Source organism: Urocitellus parryii, chromosome 2 (genome assembly GCF_045843805.1).
Source record: "Urocitellus parryii isolate mUroPar1 chromosome 2, mUroPar1.hap1, whole genome shotgun sequence".
Taxonomy (NCBI): Eukaryota; Metazoa; Chordata; class Mammalia; order Rodentia; family Sciuridae; genus Urocitellus; species Urocitellus parryii.
Window position 1 is genome coordinate 174242157 of NC_135532.1, and position 20472 is coordinate 174262628.

At 35.2% G+C, this 20472-nt stretch overlaps 1 protein-coding gene across 1 annotated transcript in view; it reads left to right on the forward strand.

Moving 5' to 3' along the window:
* Window positions 1–20472, forward strand: part of Pak2 (p21 (RAC1) activated kinase 2) — a 78216-nt gene that overhangs the window by 32851 nt on the left and 24893 nt on the right. Inside the window, exons 3-7 of the mRNA XM_026393942.2 lie at window positions 13948–14048; window positions 14417–14564; window positions 16453–16484; window positions 16832–16939; window positions 18641–18773. Coding sequence (XP_026249727.1) covers window positions 13948–14048; window positions 14417–14564; window positions 16453–16484; window positions 16832–16939; window positions 18641–18773 — 522 coding nt within the window. The remainder of the gene's footprint in view (window positions 1–13947; window positions 14049–14416; window positions 14565–16452; window positions 16485–16831; window positions 16940–18640; window positions 18774–20472) is intronic.

Below are 20472 nucleotides of genomic sequence, written 5' to 3' on the forward strand. Positions count from 1 at the left end.
CATGGTGGCACCCTGTCTATAAAACAAAATAAACAAGAAGACTAGTTTATTTGAAACTGTAATAGAAAATTATAAAGTTGTTTTCATCCTACTTATTACAGCCCATGAATTTCTATACTCATTTCCATTTTCTGAGACTTTGGGCTATAGTTCAAGGCTTTCTCACATTAGTGGGGATTTGTGATTGTCTTTGTGTTGCCTTAACAAAATATCTATGTCTGGGTACTTTATAAGAAAAGAAATTCATTTGGCTTAATAATTCTGGTGGCTGAAAAGTCCAAAGAATGTGGCCCTTATGTCAGGTTAGGGCCCTTGACATCTTGACAACATGACAGAGAAACAAAATGGGAAGCAGTTGCTTGCAGAAGGGGACGTGTATGGGCCAGAATGTAAGAGAGTGGGGAGGAGCTAGACTTGTTTTTTTTATTATTTACCACCTTCTCCCTCAGGAACCAATGCACTTCTTGAGACTGGCATTAATGTATTCTGAGATGGTAGGATCCAGTTGCTTCCCACTAGGCTCCGCCTCTTAAAGATCCAGACACCTTTGAATGCTATAACTGGGGACCAGTCCTTTAAACATGAACCTTTGAGGGACAAACCATATCTATCCATAGCAGTGATATTTTGAGGAAAACTGACTTTCCACATGCAAACACACATACACACACACACACACACACACACACACCCTGTGCTAGGGATTAAACCCAAGGTCTCACACATACCAGGCAAGCAATCTACCAAGCTATGTCCCCCAGCCCAGAAACCTACTATTAACAGAATGGTAACATAGGGACCACAGTCCCCTTTCTGAATTCCTAGAGTCAGCTGTGTTTTGGAATAAAGAGTTTTTCTGATTTTTGAGTAGTTCCTCAGAAGGATCTGAGGCAGCCTTAGTGATTAACAGTGTGTCTTCAGTAAAACATGTCTAGTCCAGGGGTTCTCAGCTTCAGCACTACTGATATTTTGGTGCCAAATAAGGTGTGGTTGTAGCAGTCTGTTCCCATGCATTATAGGATGTTTAGCAACATTCCTGGCTTTTACCCATTAGATTTCAGCAACCCTCTCCCATTTGTGACAACCAAAAATGTCTCTAGACATTGCCAAATATTCCCTGAGGGACAAAAGCACTCCCAGTTAAGAACCATTGATTTTGTCACACATTGTGGGACAAAGGCTATAAATAATCCTATATATATATAGATAGATAGATATAGATAGATATAGATATACATATCTCTATATGAAAAATTGTATATATTTATATGAGAAGTCAAGGAAGAAACTTTTGGTTTTCAAAGCTTTTTCAAATAAGGGTAGGGGAATTATTTATTTAAACACATTGAGCATGCTAATTTGGCTCTGATAGATGATAGTCGATATTAGCAAAGATAAAGATAAAGGTCCTAAGTCTACATGGAGAGGTAAACCCAATTGGAAGAATGATGCTTTGTATAAAATAATAAAATAATACACTTTTTTTTTGTACCAGGGCTGAATCCAGAGGTCCTTACCCACTAAACCACACCTCCAGGTCTTTTATATTTTATTTAAAGACAGGGTCTTGCTAAGTTGCTTAGGGCCTAGCTGAAATAAACTCAAGATCCTCCTACCTCAGGCTTCTGAGCTGCTAGGATTACAGGCATGTGCCACCATGCCTGGTTTGAGACACATTTGAGTTTGTTTGTTTGTTTTTTTAATTGTCAATGGACCTTTATTTTTATTTATTTATATGTGGTGCTAAGAATCAAACTCAGTGCCTTGCACATGCTAGACAAGCACCCTACCACTGAGCCACAACTCCAGCCCCACATTTGAAATTTTAAAATAATGAAAATTTGAGTTAACACTAATAAAGAATCAAATCTTGGAGAATTTTGATTTACAAACACGACATAATCATTAGACAATTGCAAACTTGTTCATTTTGTCATATATATCACTTATTTCTAATTTTGCTTTTATTAAGATTTTATGCAAGGGCTGGGGATATAGCTCAGTGCTTGCCTCAAATGCACAAGACTCTGGGGTGAATCTCCAGCACCATTAAAAAAAAAAAAAAAAGATTTGGGACTGGATATGTAGTTCAGTGGTAGAGTGAATGCTGCATGAGGTCCTGGGTTTGATCCCCACTACCACCTGAAAAACTTTCCATGAGGCTATAAACTGAAGAGCCTAGCGAAAGTATGGCTTTTAAATTTATGTAACAAGGGATCAGCTGTGTATGTGGTATGTTTGAAGATAAAAATTAGGCTGGATTAAGTAAAGGATAAAGGGGAAGAAGACAAAGCAGTGAACCAAAAACTGTGCATGGGAAGAGGGTGAAAAAGCATGGGTTAGCACCAAATCCTCATCTTCCATAGTAGAGGGTCAGTATGTTTAAAGTGGGAAAATCTAAAAATGTCAGTGTAAACACAGCATTTGAAATTATGGAAATTAAAAATAAAATTATGGTGATTAGTACCAGAAGAAATTACAGAATTGAAATTACTTGCCTGTGGGGAACCAGAATCCAAAGCAGAGTAAGGGAATGTTCAAGATAGGATAAAAAATATGTTGGGTACAAGATTGAAAGTATGTTGGAAATACACACGCCCATGCACACGTACATGCATATATGTTGGGTGTTGTAGTGTATGCTTGCAATTCCAGCAACTTGAAAGGCCGAGACAGGAGGATTACAAGTCTGAGGCCAGCCTTGGCATCTCATCAAGACCCTGTCTCTAAATAAAGAAATTTTAAAACGGGATTGGAGATATAGCTTCAGTGGTAGAATACCCTTGGGTTCAATATGGGGGCTGGACACACACACACACACACACACACACGTACATAGTTGGGGACAACCTTGTAGCTGGTAAAAGAAGACTATAAAATGAAACAAAACAAAATAGAAAATGTGAACAATCCAGTACCTGACTTTGGATAATGGTTAGGGTTTATGAACAAACCGAACATGCATTTGCATAAATGTGAAACAACATCTCTGATCATTTTTTTTTCCATCTCTGATCATTTTGAGAATCTTCCTTTTTTGCTCTCATTACCAAAACTTCTCTTTCCCTTCCTTTCTCACAGAATTACCTAGGAGCTACAATTAGCCCCGGGTCTTTTTTCTTCATCTTAAATAGAAATTTCTGAGCTGAGGGTATAGCTCAGACAGAATGTTTGCCTAGCATGAATGAGGCCCAGGATTTGATCCCTAGCACTGGGGAAAACAAAAAACAAAAAACACAGACGTTATTAGCCACATACAAAGTAAAGAGAATAGTATAATGAACTTCCTTCCCAGCTTCAGTCATTACCATCATTTTGCCTCCTTTTGACCCTTCTTTCCAACCCATGTTCCTGTTCTTAATTTTTCCTACCTGGGAGCTACCATCAAGATGAGGGAGAATCTGTGTGTGTGTGTGTGTGTGTGTGTGTGTGTAGTCACGCTGGGCTGTTCCTACTATATTACTAGTTCCCCCATCCCTACCTGCTTGGCTTCCTTCTTCAACCGCCTGCAACATTTCTGCATTAGTTTTCTACCTACATCTTGAGCCGCTGTTTCCTAGTTGCTTTTCATCTTTGAACATTCCTCATATATTGTGTTCTTTTACATGTAGTGATTTGGAGTAGAAGAGGAGTACTGCAATGTGTAGGCGATACACCATCTTTACAGAGGTCTAGAAGGGAAAGAATTACATTTTCATTTTAAAAAAATCACAATGATTCTACAAAAAATACTTTAAGGTGTCTTCAATGATTACTGGTTTTAATTGGTGTCACTGGAAAAATTTAAAATATCAGAAATAACTTTAAAAAATTGATATATAATTGTACATATTTATGGGCTACTGTATGGTATTTTGGTACATGTATTCATTGTGTAGTGATGAAATCAATATAGTTGGCATATCCTTCATCTTCAATATTTATGATTTCTTTGTGTTGGGAACATGTAAAGTCCTCCCTTTTAGCTTTTTTTTTTTTTTTGATCCTGGGGACTCAACCCAGGCTTTGTGCATGCAAGCTATTTTATTTTAAATACATAATAAATTAGCATTAACTACTGTCACTTTCCTGTGCTATCTAATGGTAGAACTTATTCCTAATTGTAATTTTGTACCAAAGTGAATTGTAATTAATACTTCTATGTAACCTTTTCTCTCCCCCTCGTCTTCCCCAGCATTTGGTAACCACTGCTCTTGACATCTATGAGATCAACTTTTTTTTTTTTTTAATCTTCCACATGAATTAGAACATACAGTATTTGTCTTCCTGTGCCTGGCTTAATTCATAGTATCCTTCAGGCCCATCTTTGTTGCACAGGAACACGACTTCTTTTTTATGGATGAATAATACTGCATTGTGCATATATTCCACATTTTCTCTATCAATTCATGTATACAGGCACTTTGGTTGTTTCCATTCTTTTGCTTTATTAATATAGCTGCAATATGCGACTGTATATTACTCTTTGACATAACGATTTCATGTCGTTTGGATATATATGCCCGGTGGTGGGATTGCTGGATCAGATGGTAGTTCCAGTTTTAGCTTTTTGAGACACCTCTATATTGTTCTCTATAATGGCTGTACAAGTTTATATTTCCACTAATAGTGTATAAGACTTCCCTTTTCTCTACATCCTCTCCAGCATTTATTATTTTTTGGCTTTTTATTAATAGCCATTCTAATTGGAATGAAATGATATCTGATTATGATTTTGATTTGCATTTCCCTGATGTTTTGTGATGGTGAGTAATTTTTCATATGCATGTTGGCTATATGTTTGTATTCTTTTGGGAAATGTCTGTTGAGATCATTTTACCCATATTTAAATCAGATTATGATTTTTATTTCCTGTTCCTTACATATGATTTTTTTTTTCTGTTCCTTGAATATTCAGGGCATTCATTCTTTGTTGGATGAATAGTTTCCAAGTATTTTCTCCTAATCTGCAGGTTGTTTCCTTACCCCATTGATTGTCTGGAGGCTTTTTTTTTTAGAGTTTATATAACTTTTCGTGACAACCCAACTGAAGAAATCTTTTTCACTTTCCTGATAATATGTATCACATGCACTGTGTGAGTCATCAGAGATACAGTAATAAGCAAAGCAGATATCCTTACTCTCATGACACCAACCAAAAACTACTGTAGCATGTAATTATAAACTATTAAAGTGACACAGGGTTAATGGAAAATGTTTGTCTAATCTGAAGTATTTGGGAAAGCAAGGAAATGAAAATAGAGCTGAAGAATAAAGGATGATAAGTGAGAAAACAGTTAAAAAGTGAGTTCAATGCCTTGGAAAGAGCCAGACACAGGAGGCATCACAGTATAGCATGGAGCTGAGTGTAGTCCAGAGTCACTTGAAAGCACAGAGGGTAGGTGAGAATTACAGTGTGATGTATGGAGGGGACTATGGACAACAGAGAGGTAGGCAGAGACCAGGTCACAAAAATGCCTTGTATTCTGTAGTTTTGAGCTCAGATTTTTATCTTGTTTCCTGGGGAACCACGAGAGAATTTAAACAGGGGAAAGTCTTCGTCACATTTTTATTTTAGGTAGGAAAGATTGGTAGTGGTGTAGAAAATAGGTTTTGTTGGAGGTCTAGGACTGAAGTTGGAAACTAGTTAGAAGGCTTTTGCCTTAGTCCAGGTGAGAAATGGCTTAGCTACTTTAGTAGTTTTAATAAGGAAAATGGCAGTGAGCCATTGTTTTGGTGTATTTTTTCTAAGCTCTATTCAGATAGCTTGTGTTGAGTACATAATATTTATTAACTAAAGCAATTTTTACCTCTAATTATTTAACCAACATACACCTTCACTTCTGATTATGGAGATGATAGATGGTGAACATTCTTTCTTGTCCAAAAATCGAATGCTGGTGTTAGTAGTAATAAAATTAGCCTATACTTCCCTACCCGTTTCTTAGATAATGCTCTTCTGTATAGTGGAACAAATTTAGTTTCTTCAGTTTGAAGTTTTTCTAAGTCAAAATAATAAGGATGTGTGTGTGTAACAACTGGTTGTTAGACTAGAAAAAGAAGTCTTCCTTTTAAACAAATTTAGATTTTCTTAACCCTAAACTGTAACTCAAATGTAGCCTGAAAGGCTGAGGCCCTAAAAGGATGTGACAATAGCCTATTTAGAATTCTTTGAAGTACCTGTTGTCAGCACTGTCCTCAGGATCTTTACCTCCTGGCTAAAGTTTGCTGCCTGCCTGCTGCTCATTTTGTTGTCTAATGTAAAGTTGGGAAATGATTCTAAGAATCTCGTTCTCTCCTGGGACACTAATAAGTTTTATTAAGAGAAGCTTCTTTCTGTGGTCCATTACTTCCTATCAGGTGATCTAATTCCTGTAGACACACTGTAGATGATTGATAGGCAAAAGTGGGAAGTTGATATACTTTTTTTTTTTTTTTTAAACATTAACAGATTTCCTTCCAAAACTAAGGTGTCCAAATAAATTGTTTTTACTTATCTTTTAGTTCTTGGCTTCTAGAGTTATGTGGTCAGTTTATATAGCTGGGTCCTTTCAGCGCATTGTTCAGCTTGAGACTTGGTTTAGCACTTTTGTTTTAATGCTTTTTCTGATATCCTTTTCCCTTCCTGCGGGTACTACTAAAATATGGGAGGTATTTGTGAAAAATAAATGGAATTAAACAGATTTTTTTAGTATATTGTGTCATTTTATTTTGAACAGATTTTAACATGTAAGTATATCTCAAGTTCTGCTTAATCATTTTCATGTCCTTCTGTAACTTTAACTTTTCATTCTATATCCCTAACATCTGAAACTTTCTTTAATATGTTTGTTTCTCTAAACTAAACACTCCCAAGTTGAAGAATATTATTGGGCCTTAGACACAACAAGAACCAGGAATTCTCTTGCTCTGTATCTTATCTTTCTCCTTTCTGTGTATCTGTTTCCTGTTTCAGTCTGGAGTTTCTCTGTATGTAAGGAAATATAGCCCTCAACAGTAACTGGGCTTTATTTCTTATAAATGTAATCACTGGAGATAGACTGATTTTTAGGGTGCCAAGTCTGACTTAGGTCAGATATCACTCCTTAAGCAGTTGACTGGGAGTGAGGAGGAGCAGCTGGGGCTGGCCTGGTTTGAATGAGATGCCTGCCTTGGACCAATTGTCTGTGGTTAGGATTATATAAGAAAATGGCATTTTCTCAGCCATGTACAAGGAAAGCATGAGGAATGTTCCCAAAAGTGGGATACCAAACAGTTAAAACAAACAAACAAAAAGATAAAAGAAAAACTGCCCTGTTTTCAGAATACTTATAGCTTGACTCATAGTTCTCACAGAGATTTGAGGATTATTTTCCCCATCAGATAAACAATATTCTTGGGGAAAATAGTGTACTCTAGGTATCCTGTACCCTGATCCTATCTTTAGTGAAAAGGCTAGCTTATTTCCCAGTTTCCATGGTTCATCAAATTCTGTTTTTTCTTTCAGCCATACAAGAACAGTGTACAAATTAAACTATTAATTTATAGTTAACATACTTATTTCTGAATGCAGCAAGTATACTGAGTTAGAAGCCATAGGACATAAAGAGAAGTAGAGGGTATGAGCTCAGTTTACTCAAAGTCGGTCTAGAGAAAAATGAGAGGTTGGTTATGACAGATGTATATTTCATTAAAGACAGCAAAATTTTCTGAGAGTTGTGTTTCCCTCTGTTCCTTTCCACAACAATTGTGCCCTGTTTTCTTACCATGGCCACATATGTGCGTAGAAAACCTAGAGAAGAGGTAGACATTTGAACACAAGTCTCATCATGTTCAAAAGGTATCCTGTTTCCTATTAATGTTAGATCATTACTACCTTTGTAAACAAAGAATAGCAGTAACAATTCCAGCTTTGTATGTGCAGAACTATCAAACATCACCATTTTAAACTTTTTTATAATAGGAGAATACTCAGGTTAAACATAGCTATTGACCACATGATTCTTCTTACTTTCCCTCCCAAGGCCCAACTAAAATGACAGTAGAAACATTAAAAAAAATAATAATTACAAGGACAATGAGAATAGGAGAGAGACAGTAGTATACAGGAGCTCTCAGTATATTTTTAGAGAGTGGAGTGGTGAGAAATGACACCTGACTAAATGGAACAGAGAGACATCACCTAAACATTTGCAGAAGGTAATGTCTGTGGGAAGTGAATTTCCCTCTAAAAACCTCAGAGACTCTAGATTTAGAGGCACACAGTACTGTAGGAAAAGGGGGAGGGGAGGAAGGGATATCCAGGCTGAAAGGATTAGGAATTAATTGAAAATTTTCATATAAAGTGTCAAAGACTCCCCAGGACTCATTCCTCTTTTACCTCTCCAGCCATACAAATATAGCCCCCATCCTGGGGATGGAGGGAGGATATTTGCTTTTAGTTCAGGACAAATTAAACCAGAGAGGGCCCTATTCTTTTCACAGGAAGTTAAAGGTTAGAATAAAAAACATGGATTCAATAAAAGCCAGCATATAAAACTCCTTTCCTCTGCCCTGTTTTCAGAATACTTATAGCTTGACTCATAGTTCTCACAGAGATTTGAGGATTTTTTTCCCCATCAGATAAACAATATTCTTGGGGAAAATATACTTCAGGTATCCTGTACCCTGATCCTAATTTTAGTGAAAAGGCTAGCTTATTCCCAGTTAGTTCTTTAATACTTTTCTATATTATTAGATAGCAAAAGATCACCAGACATTTAAGGAAAACTCTTATATATAAGAGTCCAAAATAATTGGGGAAATTTTTAAAAGGCATTTAGCCACCCATGTCAATAATGTCAGAGACTCAGGAGGCTGAGGCAGGAGGATCACAAGTTCAAGTTCATCCTCAGTAACTTTTATCAAGAGCCTATCACAAAAAAGACCTGGGGTGTGACTTAGTGGTAGTGATTGTCTACATTCAATCCCCAGTACTACCAAAAAAAAAAAAAAAAAAAAAAGGAAGAAAGAAAGAAAAAAAATTATAAGGGCATTAGGGCATTTAGAAAAACAGACAATGTAGAGAGAAAACAAATCTCAAAACTCAGACTATACATACACATATACTGTATAATCTTCAAAGAAGATAAATTGAACCCATGAAACGAGAAAAGAATACTTAGAAAATATTGAGAAATAATTATTAGCAATTCAATATATAATATTACCAGAATAGGAGCTAGGGTTGTAGCTCAGTGATAGAGCTCTTGCCTAGCTATGTATGAGGCACTGGGTTTGATTCTCAGGACCACGTATTGATAAATAAAATAAAGGTCCATTGGCAACTAAAAAAAAAAAATTAAAAAAAAATAAAGGCATTGTGTCCATCTACAAATAAAAATATTTTTAAAAAGTTTACCAAAACATACAAGAGATATCAATAGAAGGATGAGTGGAAGATAATCAAGAAAATGTTCCCAAAGAGTTAAACAAAAATATGTCAATGGGGCCAGATGATGGTGGCATATACCAGTAATAATCCCAGTGACTCAGGAGGCTGAGGCAGGAGGATCACAAGTTTGAAGCCAACCTCAGTAGCTCAGCGAGTCCCTGTCTCAAAAAATAAAATTGGGTTGTCGGGTACAGGGTTCAATAGAGCCACATCCCCAGCCCTATTGTACGTTTTATTTAGAGACAGAGTACCAAAAAAGCAAAAGCATGGAAAAGATGAGAATTTCAAATTACTGATAATAAACAAATTAGAGTGAAGAAAATATCAAAGAAATAATGGAAAAAAATGTCCCAGATCTGAAGAATATTATTTCCAGATGGATGTGGATTCACTGTGAACTCAGCTCAGTTAATGAATGAAGATCACAGCATCCTCAAATTTTATAATACTACAGGTAGAACAGTGAAATATTGTGCTTCTAGTCAAGGTGGAGCAACAGGGACTGGGTTTATATTCCTACCTAAAAGAACTAAAGTAATGGAAAAAATATACAAAACAATGGTTTTCAAGACAGTGAACAACAGGCAATGAAGAAAAATGATTAAAAAGAAACAAATGAGGTAAGCCCTACCATTGATTGAGCTTTCTGCCCGGAGAGTTTCTAGACTGCAGCACAGGGAGAAGGAAATTGGTGATCTCTTTGAGATGAGGAACAGCGCAATTAAATAATTGGATTTATAGTAGAGTAGGCATTAAAGAAGAAAAGATGAGTGAATTTGAAGATAGGGCAATAGAAACCCTGCAAAACAAAACAAACAGCACCGTGGGACAACCTCTGGAAGAGTGACATATGTATAATTGAAGTCTTGGAGGGAGGGGTGAAATACTTGAAGAATACTTTAAAAATAATGGCAGAAAGCTGGTGGTGGGGCTGGGTTTGTGGCTCAGAGGTAGAGCGCTTGCCTAGCATGCATGAGGCACTGGGTTTGATACTCAGCACTACATAAAAATAAAATAAAGGTATGTGTTCACCTACAACTAAAAATATACATTAAAAAAAAATAAAGCTTGTGGTGTATGTGGTACAGCACTTGACTACCATATGTGAGGCCCTGAGTTCTGTCTCGCAGCATCGGAAAAAAAAAAAGGGAAGTGGGATTATGAAAACTTAAAAAAAAAAAAAAATTACCACCAGCACACTATATTACAAAAAAATGTTTAACCAGGTCCTTCAGACAGAAGGAAAATGATGTCAGGTGAAATGTGGGTCTATACTAAGAAATGAAAAGCATTGGAATATGTTAGTTTGTTTGTTTTCATCCCAGGGTTTGAACTCCGGGGCACTTGACCACTGAGCCACATCCTCAGCCCTATTTTGCATTTTATTTAGAGACAGGGTCTCACTGAGTTGCTTAATGCCTCGCTTTTTTTGCTGAGGCTGGCTTTGAACTCAAGATCCTCCTCCTTCAGCCTTGTGAGCTGCTGGGATTACAGGCATGCACCACTGTGCCTGGTGCTTATATTTTTCTCTTAACTAAATATTTTTTAAAAATAATCATATTCTTAATGAAGTACTGGAACATCCTATAACATGGATGAATTTCAAAAAATATTAAGTAAAAAAAGCTATTTGCAAAAGACCATGAATTATATGATCCCATTTATATGATTAGCCAGAATAGGCAAATCTTTGGAGACAGGAAATAGATTAGTGGTATCCCTAAGATTTGTGGTGACATAGGCGATGGAATGGGGAGTAATGATCACTAATGGGTACAAGATTTCTTCTGCTCATGATGTAAATATTCTAGTTAGAGTGTGATGATGGTTGCAAAATTAAAAAATGTACTAAAGCCATTGAATTATTAAACTACATAATTATTGAATTATGTAGTTTAAAAAGCTAACATAACAACAAAGGTGATGAAAGGAGATGATTAAAAAATACTCGGTTAGGGCTGGAGTGGTAGCTCTGTAGTAGAGTGCTTGCCTAGCATGTGTGAGGCAGTGAGTTCAATTCTCAGCACCACATATTAAAAAATAACAGTAAAGGACAAAAATTTTAAAAAATTTGGTTAATCCAAAAGAAGGCAGAAAAGATTGATAAAGTAGTCCTACTACATGCTCTCTACAGGAAATTCGCTTTTTTACATCCAGCCATAAGATAGGTTAAAATAAAAAGTATGCTAAAACTGGGGGTTTAGCTCAGTGGTAGAATGCTTAGTATGTTCAAAGCCCTGGGTTTGATCTCCAGTACCACAAAAAAATAAGGGCTACTTATGTTAGCATCATAAACTTGGCCTGACTCTGTATCATACAAACTAGATTCTAGAGCTCAAAAAATATTGTCAGATTAAGAAAATTATTTCGTGATAGATCATTTAGATAATATAGCAGCTAAACATGCACTGCTAACAGTTTCAAAAAACATGACATAAAAATTGAAAGGATTTCAAGAAGAAATTAACAAATCCAGTTATAACTTGAGATTTTAATACACTTCTTTCAGTAATTGATAGAACAACTAGATAGAAAATTGGTAAGGATTTAGAACATTTGAACATAACAACGAACTTGACCTAATGGATATTTATAGAACATTCCATGCAATAACAGTTAGAATCCATAATTCTTTTATGTGCACATACACCAAGATAAATCATATTTGAGGAATTTTTTTAAAAAACATCTCAATAAATGTAGAAGGATTTAAACAATATAAAGTGTATTATGTGAACACATGTAATTTAATTAGAAATCAGTAACAGGAAACCCTCTGAAAATATTTGGAAAGTAGATAAAACACTTCCAAATAAAGAAAGGATATTTAGAAAACATACTGAATAAAAATGAAAATTAAAAAACATCAATATTTGTAAAATATCTAAAGCTAGTCTGTTATGGCTCAGTGGTAAAGTGCTTCCCTAGTATGTGTGAGGCACTGGGTTCCATCCTTAGCACTACATAAAAAATAAATGAATAAAATAAAGGTATTGTGTCATCTACAACTGAAAATAATTTTAAAATAAGCTATCTCTAAAGCCCTACTTGGAGGAAGTTTTACAGTATTGGAAAAGAAAGAAATTTCAAATCAATGACTTTAGCTAAGCCATCTTTTTTTTTTTTTTTTTTTGGATACTGGGGATTGAACTCAGGGGCACTTGACCCCTGACCTATACCCCCATCCCTATTTAGAGATAGGGTCTCACTGAGTTGCTTAGTGCCTCACTTTTGCTGATGCTGGCTTTGAACTTGCAGTCCTCCTGCCTTAGCCTCCCGAGCTGCACCCAACCCACTGCACCTGGCCAGCTAAGCCATCTTCATAAACTAGAAAGGGAATAGCAAATGTAATCCAAATCCAAAATAAGTAGAAGAAAGGAAATGATGAGTCAAAGCAGAAATCAGTGAAATGAAAGAAAAAGTAGTAAAATCATGAAACTAAAAACTGATTAATTTATAATACCAATAAAATGAATAAGTTTCTAGCCAGACTGGTGGAGGAAGAGAGAAGATAAAAATTACCGAATTGAGAGAGAATGAAAGAAGTAGATCCCATCTCTGCAGATTTTATGGATATTAAAAAGTGAAGGTATAGTTAGGTACAGTTTCACATGCACATGCTTATAATCTCAGCTACTGGGGAGGCTGAGGTAGGAGGATCCCAAAGTTTGAGGCCAGCTTGGGCAACTTAGTAAGAAGTACTGTGGCAGAAATGTGACAAAAGCTGTGATAGATCTGTACTCTGTAAACTGACGCTGTAAAACATTTCTGAGAGAAATTCAAAAAGTCCTGACTAATGGAGAGATTCGCTGTTGTCATGGATGAGAAAACTCAGTGTTAAGAAATCAATTCTTTCTAAATTGTTCTATAGATTCAGACAGTTTCAATCAAAATCCCAGCAGGCTTCTTTTAGAAATTTACCAAGATTATTCTAAAATTCATATGGAAATGAGGCAGACCTGAAATATCCATGTAGTTTTGAATTAGAAGAAGAGGAGGAGAAGAACAAAGACAGGATGATGAATTGAACTTAATCTGTGTACTTAAATTGCTTATTAAAACTGACAGAAATTGAGGCAGACTGGTGTTGGCATAAAGGTGTGGATAAGCAGGTCATTGTAACAGAGCAGGACATTCAGAAATAGACCTGCAGATTCAAGCAGAGGAATTTGGGGAGGGAGAAAGGGAACTGATGTGTTTGAATTTACAGAGAATGTAATTGATAGTTGTGAGGTGTAAATGTTACATAAAGTACAAGAGTAGGATCATTCCAAAACTGTTTTAAAATACAGCAGTTGTTAAGTAAGAAGGAGGGATTAAGTTTGTTCTATAAAGAAGTGGTCTCCAAACTGTTTGACAGGTCCCCACATCTTTACAACAGTATAGGTTACTTTACCTCATTTACTGGTTTCTGCTCAGACAGTATTTTAAGGGAATTGTCTTTCCTTGAATAACTTTATTCCTAATCTGTTTTAGGAAAAATGTCAACATATGATTATAAGTGCCTTTATTAACCTTGTTTAAATACTTTTTTCTTTTTTCTGAATGCCTTCTAGGAAGTAAAAAGAAAGAAAAAGAACGGCCAGAGATTTCGCCTCCATCTGATTTTGAGCACACCATCCATGTTGGCTTTGATGCTGTTACTGGAGAATTTACTGTAAGTTTTATACCTTGTTAGACTTTGTTTATTATAACACTAGAACATCACTCAAACTTTTTCCTGTGGTATTAACTTTGAAGTTAACTTTTCTGCCCACAAGTTAATTATTAGTTCTTATTGCTTTTTCTTTTAAGTGTTAGCAGTAGTGTGTGATTTTTCCCCTAGGGGAGCTGAGCCTATTAGTTATAATTATGCAGAATAAATATAGGAATAGTAGACCTTTAGAAAACTAGACCAGTTAGAATTTACTCAAATCTAAAAGTATGTGTATTGGTTTGTTTTATGTATTTTGATATTTATCTTTGAAAATTAATTTTATTAGAGCAATTCAAACCACAACTCATTTCTGAATCTCTTTTTGTTAGGGCATGCCAGAGCAGTGGGCTCGATTGTTACAGACCTCCAATATCACCAAACTAGAGCAAAAGAAGAATCCTCAAGCTGTGCTGGATGTCTTAAAGTTCTATGACTCCAACACAGTAAAGCAGAAATATCTCAGTTTTACTCCTCCTGGTAAGACATCAGATGGTGGTAAAAGACCGAATCATATGGAAAATTGTAAAGCACTGCTAGATAAAAAGATTATTTCTGGAAAAATAAAAGGCTAAGCTGTATTTCTTGACCCTGCTTTCTTCTGTATGGAATCTGCTTTTTGTTAACTATCCGGTGGCTCTTAAACATCATCTGGAGTCTGAGGATTACATTACTCTCATAGTTTGTTAGAAATGTTAGGATATTTTAAATTTTTTCCAGATTTTTTTATACATTATAATTAAATGTGATAGTGTTATTTGTTGTTACATGTACTTGGGGTTTTTTCCTCCTCACTGCTTTTCAGTTTAGAAGGAAAAGATGTAGATTTATAGACATCTTTATGCTAGAGATATGTTTATTGTCAGTGGCATGGAAGGAAGTTTTGCTATATAAATGCACAGACCTTGAAGTAAAAAATGGTTTTCTACTCAAAAATTGAGATAAATAAAAAATGTAAATACATAAAAATAAACATTATAACTAAAAGGTTTAAACCTCAAAATTAGAATATCAGTGGGTAAGAATTGGAATATATTGGATTTTTAAAAATAGTTTGTTTAAATCAGCATCAGAATCAAGTCCACGTAGTGCAGTTGGTTGAGCGATCCCTAGAATGTCTTTTGGGATTTAGTTAGACTCCCCTTCCCCACGCTGGTTCTCCTGCTTTCTCTTCCTTGCATTCTACTTTAGAAGATGCAAATCATTTGTCCTGTTTCTCTCAGTGTAGATTTTGCCATTTACACCCCCCAGGATATTATTTTTATTTAATATGTTTCTCTGTCTCTAAAGTCATATATCTAGTTATATGTTTCTCTGTCTCTGAAGTCATATATCTAGTTTTTAAAAATAATGTAATTATGTAAAAATCATATGTGGTTTGAGTTAACTGTATTTAATATGTTTATATCATCACAGAGATAAAGGCTATGTTCAAAAAAGAAGTAGACTTCTTTGCAAGTAATATTAATCTTGATCTTTTTTACTTTAATCTGGTATATCCATACTAAAAGTTCAGACTTTTACCTAGAACTTTTGTGTCAAATAGTAAGTAAGTTGCATTTTTAAAAAGAAACAAAACTTATATCAAAAATACTGCTTTTCGCAGTTGCCATGTTTGAATGATGGTTTTATATCCCTTGTTCCTTGGTAGGCAATTCTTTGGAGAAAGTATCTTAAACAAGAAATGTTTTATTTTATTTTTTTTAGTTGTCGATAGCCTTTTGTTTTATTTATGCGGTGCTGAGAATTGAACTCAGTGATGTACACACACCAGGCAAACACTCTACCACTGAGCCATAGCCTCAGCTTCAGCCCCTAAATGTTTTATTTTTAAAATGGATTGATAATCATAGTTTTCTTTACATTTTAATAACTTTATTTAAAAAGTATAATTTGCTTACAATAAAATTCACCCATTTTAAGTATCAATTCATGTTTTTTTAAAAAGTATTTTTGAGGTTTCATTAAGATTTGAGTTATTAGCTGAGTTCTGTAAAAATTATTATTTATATTACTGTTATTGTCATTTTTCTCAGGAGATAATTCAACTTAAAATGAAATCAGGTTAAGAAATTTCACTTGCTCCTCTTTTATATTATTTTTCTTTTTGTCATATAAAAGTTTTCTTTCTTGGGCTGGGGATGTGGCTCAAGTGGTAGCGCGCTCGCCTGGCATGCGTGCGGCCCGGGTTCGATCCTCAGCACCACATACAGACAAAGATGCTGTGTCCGCCAAATACTGAAAAATAAATATTAAAGTTCTCTCTCTCTCTCCCTCTTTCTCACTCTCTCTCACTCTTACTTTAAAAAAAAAAAAAAAAAAGTTTTCTTTCTTGAATTGCTAACATACTTTTCTTTTTCATATTCAGAGAAGGATGGCTTCCCTTCTGGAACACCAGCAGTAAGTTCATGATTTCTTATTGTTCTTATTCTAATTTAGGTTACCAAAACCAAATTTTTATTTTGCTTTTTAAAATAAATTCAGCCATCAGAGGTAAATAACTACTATGTTTGTAAATAGTACTCAAGAATGTTTATCATGTTTATTTCATATACTTATTTTTCCATATTTCATAAAATCACCTTTACTCTTTAATTGATTATATTGGAAGTAGTAAGGTTTAAAAATTTTAAAATTAGCTATTGAAAAGACAACTTCTTGAAGTATGTTTAAAAAAAGAGAGATGGTCACATTTTAACCTTTTTATTTTACTGGCTTGTCTTCCTTTGCTCCTGTGATGAACACAGCTTAACACCAAGGGGTCAGAAACATCAGCTGTAGTAACAGAGGAAGATGATGATGATGAAGAGGCCGCGCCTCCTGTCATTGCCCCACGACCAGATCATACGAAATCAGTGAGTGATTGGCTAATGACCTGGTGTGTGCATCTGTGTATGTATGTGTTTCTAAAAACAGCTATTTGTATTTGACTTTCAGTGATTATTTCAAAAAGTCTTCAAGTTTAAAATATTTTAGTATGAGAAAATTAATTTAAGATTGAATTTACTTAAAGAGTACTCATCAAAAACTACTTTTTTGAAAAATAAAAATCTAATGGCTGCTTTAAAATTAGAATATTTAATTCACTGGGTTTTATCTTTTTTTTTAGAGAGAATTTTTTAAATATTTTTCAGTTTTTCGGTGGACACAACATCTTTTATTTTATTTTTATATGGTGCTAAGGATCAAACCCAGCGCCCTGCGCATGCCAGGCGAGCATGTTACCGCTTGAGCCTCATCCCCAGCCCCTTCACTGGGTTTTTAAATTATTGTTTTTTTAGTTGTAAATGAACACAGTATCTTCATTTATTTTTTTATTTTTATGTGGTGCTGATGATCGAACCCAATGCCTCACTCATGTGAGGCAGGTGCTCTACCACTGAGCCCCCCAGCCCCAGCCCCTGGGTTTTTTCTTTCCATGTTTTGCCCTCTTTCCCAGAAAGGTCATCTATTTATCTGTTTTTTTCTCTGTTTCATAATGTGGGTAACTCTTCTATCTAAAACTTAGATCTTTCCTCTTCCCCAGATTATGTACTTTATTTCTCATTTTGACATTTCTCTCAAAGCCTTGATGGCATTCTAAAGACAGTTGAGAGTGAAATTCCTCCCCAGCTGAGGAGAATTTCAACAGTAATGAGCTCAGATGGAGCCAGGGAGAAAAGTACTAAGGGGGCTGGACTGTGATGTGGTGGCTCCGAGAACTGCCATTGGATCCCATCTCATGACAGATGGCTGAGTTTTCAATAATCCTTATAACTGGCTCTTTGAAGTGAAAGGGAGGGTAGGTATTATATTTGTGTAAAATGTTTTATAGAAATTAGTAATAGTTATTTCAACAACAAAGTTTTAGTCTTTTGCATTTTATTCATCTTTTTTATTAAAAACATTTTTAAACTGAGCTGTTTTTTACTATGTTGTTATACTATTTTATTTTTTTTAACTTCAAAAAATATTTTTAGTTGTAGATGCCTTTATTTTATTTATTTATTTTTATGTGGTGCTTAAAGATCAAACACAGTACCTCACAAGTGCTAGGCAAGCACTCACTGTACCACTGAGTACACCCCCAGTCCATTTTACTATTTTAGATCTAGGTACACATAAATTTTATTCATGGACCTACTATTTTGCTAGTTATAGTTTTTTGGTGTTGTGGATTGAACTCAGGGGCATCTGACCACTGAGTCACATTCCCAGCCCCTTTTTTAACTTTTTATTTTGAGACGGGGTCTCACTAAATTGCTTAGTGCCTCACTGAGTTGCTGAGGTTAACTTTGAACTTGGAATCCTCCTGTCTAAGCCTCGTGCGTAAGTCCTTAGTATTACAGACATGTGCCACTGTGCCTGGCTGCTAGATATACTTTTAAATAAATTTATTCTATGGCAAAGAAAAATGTTTCACACTGTTTTTCAATACATGTTTTTTTGTAGTCTGAAAATATTGCATTCTTTAGAACAAAAAGAGATAACAGTTTTGGGTAAAAAATTAGTGTTCCAGTAAGAATATCTGAAAATATTTTTTTCTCAAATCTCAGTAATGAACTATATCTCTGCAGATTTATACACGGTCTGTAATTGACCCCATTCCTGCACCTGTTGGTGATTCAAATGTCGACAGTGGTGCCAAATCTTCAGACAAACAGAAAAAGAAGACAAAGATGACAGATGAAGAGATTATGGAGAAATTAAGTATGTTACCTACATTTTTCATTATTTTATAAAAACAAATATTTTTTAGTTGTAGATGGACAGTAACTTCATTTTATTTATTTTTTTGTAGTGCTGAGGATTGAACCCAGTGCCTCATACATGCTAGGCAAGTGCTCTACCATTGAACCACAACCCCCACCTTACATTATTATGTAATTAATTTATTAATTTTCTTAAAACATATGACCCAAGTCTGGGGATATAGCTCAGTAGTAGAGCACTAGCCTAGTGTAAGTAAGGTCCTGAATTCTATCCCTATCACTGCAAAAAAGAAAAAAAAAAAAAAAAAAAGACCCAGTTGGATTGTAATATATGCCTATTATTTTGCCTCAAGGCAGAAAGAAAAATTGTTTTCTTACAGAAATAGATGCTTCAATTAAAATGTAGTGAGCTGGGCATGGTGGCACATGACTATAATCCTAGCAGGAGATTGCAGAGGATTTCAAGTTCAAGACCAGTCTGAGTAACTTAGGGAGACCCTGTCTCAAAATAAAATATAAAAAGTGCCCCGGGATTCAACCCTCAGTACTTCCCTGCCCCCCTCAAAAAAAAAAATGTGAAGGCAAAGGAATGTTCAGTTTTTTGTTGAAATATATTATGTATTGATAGTGAAGTCAGTCCCTTTGAGAGCAGTACTTCTTTTCTGTGGGCCAAATCTGAAGGATATGAACATGGACATAGTTGCAAACCTTATCAAAAGAGGTTGTATATATTTGTCCAAACCTATAGCTTTTCAAAGTAGAACGTGTAGTCATAAAATACATTCAAGGGAAAAACACTTTTCCCTTTTAATTTTAATAACTATCAGTGGCCTGAATCAAGCATTACAAATTATGTAACAGTTCCAGGAAGGGGATTACAAGGCTCCAGTAACTATAGTTAGAAAGAACATGTGACATAGAAGGATCAAGGAAAAATACTGTATTTAGACAGGTTGTTATAATCACATGTTCTACATTAATTTGTTCTTGATTCCTTAGTACTTTCCAATATAAAACTGCTTTGACTGTGGTATCCTATAGATATTTATGTATATAATAGACCTTATCTTAGGAGGGCTGCTGCTTTAAAAAAATGAACTAGAATAATAGTTGTGGCTATTCATTTGTGACCTTTAGTTATCACATCCCCCTATCTTTTTGCCCTTAGCTTCTTGGCTTGAACTTAAGTGGCTAACTTGAAATTGAGTACCTATATAATATTATGTATGTGAGTTTCCTGATATGTCCCTGTCTTCTTTTATCTTAAGTAAGTGAAAATTTAATGTGATTTTCTTTTTATTTATTATTTTTTTTATTGTTGGTTGTTCAAAACATTACATAGTTCTTGATATATCATATTTCACACTTTGATTCAAGTGGGTTATGAACTCCCATTTTTACCCCGTATACAGATTGCAGAATCACATCAGTTACACTTCCATTGATTACATATTGCCATACTAGTGTCTGTTGTATTCTGCTGCCTTTCCTATCCTCTACTATCCCCCCTCCCCTCCACTCCCCTACCGTCTTCTCTCTACCCCCTCTACTGTAATTCATTTCTCCCCCTTGTATTATTTTTCCCTTTCCCCTCACTTCCTCTTGTATGTAATTTTGTATAACCCTGAGGGTCTCCTTCCATTTCCATGCAATTTCCCTTCTCTCTCCCTTTCCCTCCCACCTCTCATCCCTGTTTA